This window comes from Aptenodytes forsteri, unplaced genomic scaffold (assembly GCF_000699145.1).
Source record: "Aptenodytes forsteri isolate BGI_AS27 unplaced genomic scaffold, ASM69914v1 Scaffold310, whole genome shotgun sequence".
NCBI classification, from domain to species: Eukaryota; Metazoa; Chordata; class Aves; order Sphenisciformes; family Spheniscidae; genus Aptenodytes; species Aptenodytes forsteri.
In genome coordinates, this window is record NW_008795680.1 from 860,079 (window position 1) to 871,812 (window position 11,734).

The following is an 11,734-nucleotide window of genomic DNA, read 5'->3' on the forward strand; positions in this document are numbered from 1 at the left end:
AAGAGGCTGTCAGGAATTTAATTGTACTTGGCACTCGAAACTGTACAATACATTTACAGAGAACCACACGTTTGTGTCTATGTACACCCTCTTCCCATTTCCAACATTACTGGCCGAACACGTGACAGGCAATAACCCTTTACACCCGAGTTACGGTGCTCAGAGCACGGATTTCAGGTAAGGCTCGAGGACGGCTATCGCGGGATCGCTGTCCTCGCCCCATCATCTCCAGTCGAATGACAGGAACAACCTGTCGGCTTTGCTCAAATCTGTCACCGCTTTGTTTCCTGCGACGCTTTGCAGCGCAGTTACCAAGCTGGCACCCCCTCACACGAATCTTTGGACCGCTAGAACATGGCAGTGTCGCCGTTACGAGTATATACAACCACTATCTCTTCCGTCCTTACACCTCATCAGCTTCAAACGCTTTCTTTTCTCTACCTTTCTACCACATGCAATAACCCCTTGGTTGCCTCCAGTCCTGCCTCCCTGCGGGAGGCGTTTCATTTCCAAAAGGCAACAGTAACAAGAAAATCTACCTTCGCTCCCTGCTATTCCCCTCTAGCTGCTGCTCCTCTTCCCTCCCCACACCCTTTACAACGTGCCTAAAACCTTCCTAAACCCCGTTAGCAATGCAGTTCTCTTTCAGTAGTCCGGAGCGCACACAAGCCATTGACGTCGCTCATCGTAACGGGGTACGTTGAGCGTCTCCTCCCAGCCACCGGCTCGTAACGCCATGGCTTGCCTGCGCTCCGCAGAACTGTGGAGTGACGTGAGAAACAGTATGTACACGCACACCTCAGAGCAAGAAGGATCAAGTACTTGAAAGGAAATGCCAAGTCTGAACAACAACAAAAACAAACTACAAAAGTAAAAAAAAAAAAAAAAAAAAAAAGAGAAAAACAAAGAAAACCAAAAAACCCCCAAACTTGAAACAAAACAACTAATAAAAAAATTAAATATCTGGCAGGTTACAAGAGTGAAAATGAGGAATGTACAAAGGACACACTAAGATGAAAGATTCCAGTAGGTAAATTGAGAACCTGTTGAACTTGGGGTCTGTTTTTTTTTCTCCTTTTTCAACATGAAGAGTTGCATGGATTATGATAACCGTACACCGCAAACCATGCGCTGTACAAGACAAGAAGAAAACGTGAATTCAGGTTTCGAGTCCACTTTAGAAGGACTCTTGATCCAAACCCCCTGCAAAGGGAGGTGCTGCCAGGCTCGCGGTGACGGCCCAGACTTCCCCTTTAGCTTTACTGCTTTCCAGCCTCAAACAGCGCGCGTGGAAATCTTTCAGAAACCAAAGCGTGCTCTTCAAATCTGCCACGGGCAGTCGAAAGCACGAGGGCTTCTGAATCACTCACAGCATTAAAACCAGGTTCAAAGTGGCCGTGTTTGTAAAAACAGACTCCAGTTCAACAGCGTTAACTGTATACCAGTAGCTGCCATTACAACATAAAACCCAAAGAAATATTCTGTTCAGTAGAGTGAATCCAATCATGCTCACATTACAAGAAAAATGTACACGTTATTTATAAATAAACAGTCTTCCACCAGGATGTTGCTGGGCTCCTCTTTACACAAGCGTTTCTTTCTGCTTGCCACTTAGCTGCTTCTCCCTCGTTTTTCTGTGCCCAGATGGTGTTCTGTGTGTTTTCAGGCCCTTGGCTTCCTCCGAGTCCAGGATGGAGCCACACTCGGATGTGCTTTCGTCTAGCTCCATGTCGGTTACGCCAGACATGGCAGACTGCCTCTTCTGGGCTTTGATGTTGGGCGCGGAGGGGTTGTTCTCCTCCGACTCCTCGCTCAGCTCTGGCAGCTCCTTCAGCTCTGCTGCGGCAGCAGTCCGCTGGAAGGGAGCGATGGCGGTTCGGATGCAATTAACCCATTGCTGCTTGTGGAAGACATCATTGGCCTGCAGCGTGTGGGACTGGCCCGGGGAGGGATCTTGGAAACGAACTCGGAAGATATTTTTAGCTGAGGATAAACATAGGAAAAAGCAGATCAGTTCCTAGCTCAATATTTAGAGATTCCATTGCTAGACAAGCAACCTGGACTGCCCTGCTCTGCTTCAGGGAAAGCGTTCAAAACCCCACCAAAAAAACTCCCCAAGCCCCACAAAAACGTGTTGAAATAGATGTTTTCTAATCTGAGCACCAGCTGCAAAGTGCCGTATGTAAGTTCATGGCCACCAAATATAAAACTGCAAAGCCCAGCAGTGACAGTCTAAAGGTGGACATTAACACGTCACACGTCTGCTATCCGAAAGGAACCTCGGTCCACGGGGATCTATGCCCAGGTGTAATCTCTCCTCACCAACAGATGAACACCACCACGCAGATGGAACTGGTTTGGTCCGTACCTTTATCGGAATTGCCAAAGGCTCCTCGGAAGGATCCTCCCATTTTCACATCGCCATCCTGCAGGTCTTCGAGGAGCAGCTCCTGGACAGGGATCGGCTGCCTGTACACTTGGTAGGCCTGACGCTCATTGCGAGTGACCGGCCGGGTCAAAACCAGGATGTCTTGGAAGAGGAAGACGTAGAGTTTCTGAAAGGGAAAACACATCTGAATGTGAGCGAAGCGTCGTACCCTGTATTCAAATCGGCCACACATCCTCTGGGATTCAAGGCCACGTTATCTGAAGTTTCACCCACATTAACTTTCTGACAGTTTCCTGTTACAGCAATGTAGGGGCACTGGCAGTGGTGGCACAGACTCGGCCTACATCAACAGGTTTATTATTTTAACAACCCTTAAAAAGTGAATTATGATTTAGAGATGCCAAGAATAGGATGATTAGAAGCAATATCTTTTCTGACAATAGAAAATGCTTCATGTGTACAGAAGTGTAATGGCCAAATTAAACAAAAAAACCAAAACCCCAACCAACAAAAAAAATAAAGAAAACAGAAAAAGATTTGATGTTTAAAACGAGGTTACTCCTGCAAGCCAGAAGAAAAGGCAGCAAACCCTCGAGTACAGCAGGGTCTTTCAGCGCTGCTGCAGTGGGAGATAAACTTCTGGCAGTTCACCTCAAAAGCCAAATAGGCGTTTGCAGGAACGCTTTTGTTCGGAAGAGCTGTGCGCCAGCGCTCATAATGGGGAACGTCAAAGCACCTGAAAGTAAACAGTCGGCAGGAAATCCCTTTGGATGGAGTGCTTGGGCACAGAGCACACTTTCTATGGTAATTCTGTGCTAATTATTTTCCAGCTTCTGAAGGCCAATTGTAAAGCTGTCAGCAGGAAACTTTCCCTTACACCCTGAAATGCAGACTACCATCAGGTGCTTTCTCTTCTGCTTTTTAAATTTAGCTAATTGTCTAAACTAACCCTAAGGATGGAAGGGCTCCTGGTCCTGCTAGAACAGGCAAACAGTTTTAACTACCTCTGAGGGAAGGTTTCCAAACTTGAGAATTAATTACCACGAACACGAGGGACTTACGTGTCCATTTTTATTCTTCAGCTCCCCATGGCACAGTAAAGCTTTGCTGCCTTCAATCCTCGGGTCCTTCTGCTTCTCATCCAGGTACTCCAGCTTGTCAATGTAATACTGGCACTCCGACTCCCCCTTCTTCAGGTTGATGTCAGAGAGGACTCCTTGGATTATAGATATCTATAAACCAAAACATTTACAAATGATTAAATAGTGGCCTCTGTTTGTATATCTTCCCTTTAAGTGCTATTTAAGAACTCCAGATGATGGAATCCATGTGGACTGATCTCTCATTTGCTTTCATGAGGGGTTACAGTCACAGATTTGTGTCCACCGAGAAAACCACCCCACGAAATCGCTGAGGGTTTCACAAAGCTTTCTGAAGCTCCAGAATGACATGCTTATGTCAGAACAATGCTCATGAAATCACTGTTACTTACGGCTTCTTCCAGAATCTGGATATCGGGATGGTCTTTGGGAGTGTGCCTCAGGATCTCTTTTAGGAGCAGCGGGTATTTGACCAGCCGACTTCGAGGAATGTCCAAGAAGCTCCAAAGGTCTAGCTTGCGGCTGAAAGGAGACTCGAGGCAGCGCTGAAGGAAGTCCTGCACTCTCCGGTCCTGCTTCTTCTGATCCAGAAGTGCTTTGGCTGCCAGCTGATTGCTACAGTAACCTTTGTAGGCATGGAGTCGTGGTAACTGCAGGAGAACAGAACAATGTTCAGGAGTCAAATTCTACGTAGGAAAAGCAAATCACATTAACATGTCAAACTTGGGGAGTCCTACTTCCCTTACTGCGATACCCTGCCCAATAAAAAAAGCTAACAGACTATCTTGTATGTGTAGCTAGTCTTTTGTGAGAACAAGGGCATCCTGCGTGCAATGCCTTTGAAGTTCAGATGTTTGAGAGATTAACAGCGATAACACTATTGAAATCCCATCAGTGACAAACAGTCCAGAAGATATAGACATTTCAAACATAAATCAGCAAGTAATTGCAGTCACACTAGTGTAAGTCTCCAGGGTGAAATCGTGGCCCATTACGGCTGACAGACTCCCATTGTTTTCAGTGTAGCCAGGATTTCCGTTTCAATCTTTCGCTCAAGGCCACAAAAGCCCACAGCTTTTCAGCTTCTAGCTTTAAATGTTCTTTAAGCGCATTTTTAGCCTACTGCCTCGAAGTTATGTACTCACCCACTTCACAAGAATGGGCCCAATCTGTTCCACTGTTCCATCTGGTTTTGTTGCTTCTCCTAAACTTGCCAACAAGTCTGGAATTGAAACATAAGAATAGAAATTGCATCAATGCCCCAGTAAGCTGTTCTAATGTGAGAAAGCACAGAGTTTAACTCTTAGTCAGCACATTATGTGAAAATGATCCAGCTGCTTTTACCTTCATGGAGAGGAATATAAGAATCCAAGTCTCCAAATATGTGGGTGAGTTCCTCCTCGGACATGATAGAGAGTTTCAGCATGGGATCATGATAGGCCTGTCAAAGAACGTCAGTATTAAAATATATTCAAATCTCCCAAGCCCAAAAGCCGACAATTTAAATATGAGGGGATGTATCACGCGCAGGACAGATACGAAGTGAAGCCAACAGAAACAGTAACATCGACTTTGAGCGCTAAAAGATTCACCTCTGTACGAAGGCATCAAGGCCTTCAAATGAAAAGGACTTTCCTGTCTGAACTGTTCTCATCTGGGAGAGGGATTCCCCAACTAGCTCTGCAGGACTGCAAAGCGCAATCCTTTTTTGGATGGGTTTGTTGCAATCAAACCAGTACTGTAGGACTGCTCACGTCAACTTTCCAGGCCAGCTTTCAAACTGTGGATTCTGGGCCTGATAAAGCTGATATGCAATGCTTGCAGGTGCAAAGAAACTTCATTATTATCTGTAATATGATTACTGACTGCAGGAGAAAAACCACTCACCTTTCTGGCAAGCTTCAGGTCTTCGATTAGGTCCTGCTCTCCCCTGGACATTTCGTATATCGCCTGCGAGGAAGGGAATAAGCATCGAGAGTCATTTTTAATCCCGGTCTTCCTCTGAAAGAGCCTTTCAGCTCACATAATGTACATCCTGTCTGTGCAGCTTCAATAGGCAGTTTTGCCATCTGAATCACTGTATGCCACCTGGGCATGACAACCTCAAGTAAATCTGCCGGCTTTCCCAGCTCCGAGAAAGCAACATTACTTACAACTGTGTGAAAGCTCTGACGCTCATGCACAAGCCAAATTAAATATTAGCGCCTTTTAAATCACTGCTTTTACACAGGCAAGTACGAAAAAAACAAAACCCAGAAAACCACAGAGGTCAAATCCCAGGCGTCTTTAGTCAGCTTCTGTATTGTCACTAGAAGATTTGTCTAAGAACTACAGGAAAAAGGCAAGCCAAGGCCTTGCTATTTGGCTTCCAACCAATTGTCAAGAGCTTTAAGAGAAAGACAGCTGGCTTTACAAGGAACCTGACTTTGGGTCTGCTGCAGAGCAACCAGTGTGGCTGGTTCTCGAATTTCAGAAATGCGGAGCACCCCCATGGAAAGGGTCTGGCATCTCTGAAGGGTCAAACTGGGGAGACGAACTCCCTAGTGACTCAAGAGAGAGAAGCCTACCTTTTCCCATGCCTAATGCAGAAATAAATCTAGCGGTTTAGAAATGAAGGTGCACAGGAAGATACAGTCACCCACAGATGCTCATTACTCCTTTACTTGCCGAGGAAACAGCCCAAGCCAAGGCCTCGGCTGCCTTTCCCAGTTCTGCTGTTTAACAGACAGCCTACCTCCTGGCGCTTAATTTCTTTGGTGCTCAGGGACTCTTTCATGTTGACATCTAACATCTCAGACCAAAGTACGCTGTTTCTTCTTTTAGGAGGAGTAGGAGCAGCAGATCTGCTACATGACTTCTGGGCACAGCTAGGAGACTTGCTGTCACTGCGAAGGGCAAACGACTATAGGGATTAAAAAAAAGTAAAACAAAAAATATGTAGAGCCACCATTTCAGAAGTACAGAAGTATTATAGTATTATCCATACCCCTCCCAATCCTTCATCCTCCTCTGTTGTACAGGGCAGGAAAACACACCCAGACACTTTTCCTCAGACAAAGGAACACTTTAATCAAGCTGCTGAGAAAGCCCTGAAAGCCCAGGGATTGGCAAGCTTTTCCATGTGCCTCTCCCTGCACTGATCCAGCAGCAGGGCCTGGGAGGAGGACGGGCAGGTAAAGCTTGGGTCTATTTCCAAGGTATGAGGAAGTAAATAAACTAGGATCATAATTCCACCTATAACGGGGCTAATCAGGAGCCACTTGAACTTTGCTCTCGTGATTTGCAATGTTACTGAAGCGCAGACACAGAAGCGGTCTTATCGGCATGTATGGGGTGTAGTGTTCCTTAGACAACGCTTCTCTAACATTATTGAAAGATCACGGAGCAGCAAGGTCAGTTCACATTTAAGCACATGCTCCAATACATGTATCTCAAGTACTGGAACGGTTTATCAACTAATTCTCCCTATCTGAATCAGTTTATTTTTTTTTTTACTGCTTAAACCCTCAATAACCTGGTTATCTAGCAAGCTACCTCTGAACTCCTGAACTCTTCTTCATCCCCAAGTCCCAAACAAGCTTTCTGTCCTTGCATGAATAATATAGGAGAGTTTCAAGAGATGCCTTGAAATCCCAGTGCCTGTTTTACCCCCATACAGCCAGTACCTTCCCTGTGTCTCTAGACTTCTAGGACTCAAAGACTCTGCTTTTTACCTGTATTGTCTGCCCAAAGCGTCGAACTGCACCATTTCTCACAGGAGAGATCAAGTTCGCCAGGGATGTGACCCGTGCTAAAGGCCGAACCCGCTTATTGCTTGGCTCCTGTAAATAAAGCAGAGAACAAATTGTACTGGCTGTGACTCCTACTTCATTTCTCAAGCTGCCCAGGCAGGTTTAAAAAGCAAGAACCCACTTAAGGAGTGGGAAACACGGCAAAGAGAGTGTTTTGAAGTAGCTATTCATCTTAAAAGGAAAGCAGAGGCTGTAAATATTTGTCTGAACTTTAAGGCTGCAATTAAACTGCAGAGACTTTGCCCAGTGTAAAAGAGGCAAGATAACATACACATCAGTCAGAATTCAAAACAGGGCTCAAACAGGGACCGTTAAGGTTTGAACATAAATAGACTGAAGCATTCTCCTCTGCAAGGCAAGTGACTGTCATCTAAAGATGGAGCTGTGATCTGCTTCTCCATTTTGTCATATTTTCCTTTGTAGAAAGAATGCATTTTTCCATTTTAATTTTATTTTGGAGAGAAAAATAGACGTCGGAGCCCAGGACGGCCTCAGCAGCTATTCTAACAAATAGCAAATGACCACATGCTGAACATTCCTGCGAGGGACTCACACACACGAAGTGGATAAAGTTTAAAACCTTCAGTTTACAAAGCTTCCTCCCCCTTCTGCTCCCCCCTCACCCCCCGCAAGTCATCGTAATTTTTCTTACACGTTGTTTAGATTTGAAAGATGGAGCTTCTGCTTTTCTACACCACTAATCCCTGCCGGGAGCCCAGAGCATTTTCAACTCTGTCCTGACCGAAATGCTGCCAAGAAAAAGGAAACGCCCCATGGAAACCTCCTGCTGCTTAAGCTCAGATCAGTTTTTAAAATCATGCTGGCAACACTACGTATTTTATATCAAAAATATTGTGTTGTAAGGACTGTACAGGAAAGGTGTGCACAATGGGACGCCAGGAAGAGATGGACTCGGAGCTTAAAGCTAGGAGAAAGGCTACATGAGGTGCCCCAGTGCTCTTCAACATCTGGCAGATGGCTGGACGTGACTCATCATCACAAGGAAGATTCTTAGCATGAAGTTCAGATGAGTTGATGGAAGCAGCCTCTTTTTTGAGTTCATCTCAGTAGAAATTTTACCAAAGCTTTATCAGGCATTTTTGGTTAATTACATTTGAGTCCCTCCTCTTACATTTCAAAAGGCTAAAAGGCCAAGACTGAAAAGACTGCTTAGGACAAGCTCTCCACTGTCTCTATTTCCAGTCTGAGATTGCAAGATAAGGTGCCCAAACCCTTTGCTTCTGCGTAGCAACAGAAGTGACAAACGCTGAAAACAAAAAAGGGGAATAGGAACACACAGAGCTGGATTCCAATCATGAGACTGAGGAAGCATAAAAGCTGCATATGTAAGATCTGATTTCAGCAACATGACCCGAGGAGTGGCCCGTCTGCCTGCCTACACGCAGCGTTAAGCAACAGAGGAGGTTAGCTCACACTGAATTAAGCCTTCAAAGTTGCAGGGGGGAAACATGAAAAGAAACAATTTATGAGTGATGCAGAACAGAAAGACCTCTTGGCACAGCACAAAGCATGTTCAAAGCTGTGCTTGAAACTTTTGGGTAATCTCAGGACTATGAAGGTAGTATAGAAATGAGGAAAAGCTACAAGAGAGCGTCCTCAACCCTGGGAACTCGACCCTCAGCTGGGTTTAAGGCACACTACCGGGAACACTGCGGTCGCTTCTTTCCTTTGCCAACCATGAGCCACTGCACTCAAGACCGAGTCAGTCAGGAAGAGCATTATGCAGAAGGCTGGAAAGTTAGGCCGGGCTCAGAAGAAGACAAGGAAACTTTAATTAATTGCAGATGTTTCTGAGTGGAGGAAAAGGATAGGTAATTTACTTCTAGACAACCATGTATCAGTGTACAAGAATAAAGGGACGCAAGCCAAGAGAAGCTTAAGAAACTGCAGGAACGTAAGCAGAAAATATACAGACATAAGCCACACACAGCTCTGTCAAGGCCAGCGATATAAATAGCATGGAAAAGAAAAACGTGACACTGAAAATTAATAGCAAGAAACCTCAGTACTTTAGGACGCTTGTACAGTCTTTCGCAGCTCGCTGTTAAAGGGTCAACTCTGCAGCCTTTCCAGATACGAGATACAATGACACACTATCTGCGCTAAGGGACATGTGTGAATGCCTTCCCAGCACATCTGTGCTAGGCTGAAGCGACACATGCATATGCACAAGGTCTGGCAGAAGGCATTTCTGCCTCTCTGTTTGGGCTCCCTGGGATTACAGATCGCCACTTTTCTGAACAGTCGAGACATACTGAGACATGCAAAGACAGGCTTGAAGAGGGAGCACGGCTCCCAAGGAACCCTCCTCTGCTCTGAGGAGGGAGGAATTTTGCACAGATCGGCGTGACCAGAGCGTTTTCTGTACATGCGATGTGCTCCCCTGGGGTGTTCAGCCAACAGAAAAACTTCTGTACGCTATAAATTCAGCTTAGCAAAAGGCCATTTCCCCGCTCTTAAAGAGAAACAAATCCCACTTTCTGTCCTGCGAGTATTCTCAGACATGAATGGCTCAACTGCCAAAAAACTGCATCTGTTTCTTCTTCTTCTCCTTCCAGTGATATCGTTTGATCCAAGGCAGGGAGGGGGGAAAAAAAAATCCCTCTCCTTAGAAACCTCACCTTCTCCGAGATCTGCGTTTCAGCCTGGGGTCATGTACTCCTCTTACAGTCAAACTCAGTCGCGGTGTAAGCCGAGACTCAGTACAGTTCATGCTATGGATAACTTTGGCTCAGTATTTTTTTTTTTAGTTCTGTACTTGCAAACAATGATTAGCCTGTCTCCACGCTGTATTACTTACAGAAGCTCAGATTAGAATGAAGTCTGGAAAGTTTCTGTAACAAGCTAGTAGTGTTAAGCTTTACAACACCAACAGATAATTAAAACCCCAGTGAGTTCAAAAGCACTTCTGCTTCCATTCAGAATTTTTTTTTCCAGGGGACTCTTTATTAAAGGTGAATATAAATATATCATAAACATACGCACAAAAGCTAAATTTGTGCCTCGGTGCCTCAGCTGGCAGACAAGACTTCACACTAGTGGAATTTCTTCAAGTGCTTCTAAGTGCAGGTTAACTCTTCACATTGTGAAAAGATTGCACCTTGGTGCTCAAAAGAAAACCAGGCTCTGCTTTTGAGCAACAAACATTTTCTTTTAGCAGTATGCATGCCTACAACCTTTCCCCCATACTAGGTAATAATTAGTGTTTTTTACAAGGATCACTTACTAGAGTGCAATGTCCTACATGCCAGTCCCAAACGTGTACAAACACGGTGACAAATCTAAAAACCACGCACAGCAAAACTTTTCCTAGTAAGCCAAATCAGCAAAAAGGGATTTTAATCACCTGCTCAAATAATTCCTGCCAGAAATCATCGCCACCTGACTATCTTATTTGAAGATTCATGTGCAAGGAGCTTGCTGAATCTCAAGCTCTGTTCTGAAAACAGCTGTCTGCGCTCAAACTGAACAACCAGCCTCCGGCTTGACATGTCAGTACGGAGATTACAACCCTTGCCTTTCTCAAATTCAACAAGCTGTTCGCAACCGAGAGAGAAATCTTGCCTCACGCTCCGCTGATAACTTCAATGGCTCTTGATAGCAACTCAGTAGCTGGCATCAATAGGGGTGTTGGCTTAGGAGTCAATTCATTACTCAAGCCCAGACCCAACATTTAACTTCAGATACCCAGTGTGCTGGTTATACCCTACAGAAAATACAGGTTTTAAGAATTAGAGGCGATTTACTCTTCTTTAAGAGATCTGGTTTATGTTATTTCTCTCCCAACATCTGGTTTCCCTTTTGCACAATGAGATTGCCCAAGTTTGGCTGTTTTAAAGCCAGGATTTTAAGAGACTGGCAACTCAGACAGGAGCCCCTCAAGCCCCAGAGCTGTCTGGAGCCGCCTTTTTTTCTTTTCCACCTCATCTCACCGCTAATCTCGGCAATAAAACCCTGCCCAGGGCAGCCAGACCCTACCTGGCTGCTGAACTTTTGCCTTCTGTCGCAGCAGGAGGCATGCGAGCATCTACCAAGAATGCAATAATTCTCATCTACATAACAACAGATGATAAAAATAACAATGCTTCAAAACAAAAGTCAAAACCCCAACCAACCCCCATGAGGTGGTTTTTTTTGTTTATGCAGCAAACAAACGCCCTAATTAGGAAAAATCCTGTCAGTGGAAAGAGCGCACAGAGCAACAGGCATTTTTTTAATGAAAATCCCGGTTTCGGCTCCCTGGTCCCACTCCTCCAGGACAACACCCCCTCCAGGGACTATGAAGTTGTTGTTTCTTTTCAAAGACTTTTTTTTTTTTTTTTTTTTAAAGCTGCCTGCACCTCACTCCGGGGCCGGCTCTCAGCGGGGTGCGGACCCGGCTCGCCGCCTCCCCTCAGGCGCGGAGAGCGGGAAGGTTGGGGGGGGGCTCCCAA

General features: G+C 45.3%; 1 protein-coding gene across 1 annotated transcript in view; it reads right to left on the minus strand.

Moving 5' to 3' along the window:
* The window catches only part of NET1 (neuroepithelial cell transforming 1), a 14,944-nt gene continuing 3,210 nt past the window's right edge, over positions 1-11,734 (minus strand). The window contains exons 2-10 of the mRNA XM_009282694.2: positions 7,203-7,310; positions 6,224-6,391; positions 5,377-5,439; positions 4,834-4,930; positions 4,635-4,711; positions 3,882-4,139; positions 3,451-3,621; positions 2,369-2,555; positions 1-1,983 (exon numbers count right to left, since the gene is read on the minus strand). Coding sequence (XP_009280969.1) covers positions 1,583-1,983; positions 2,369-2,555; positions 3,451-3,621; positions 3,882-4,139; positions 4,635-4,711; positions 4,834-4,930; positions 5,377-5,439; positions 6,224-6,391; positions 7,203-7,310 — 1,530 coding nt within the window. The 3' untranslated portion in view covers positions 1-1,582. The remainder of the gene's footprint in view (positions 1,984-2,368; positions 2,556-3,450; positions 3,622-3,881; positions 4,140-4,634; positions 4,712-4,833; positions 4,931-5,376; positions 5,440-6,223; positions 6,392-7,202; positions 7,311-11,734) is intronic.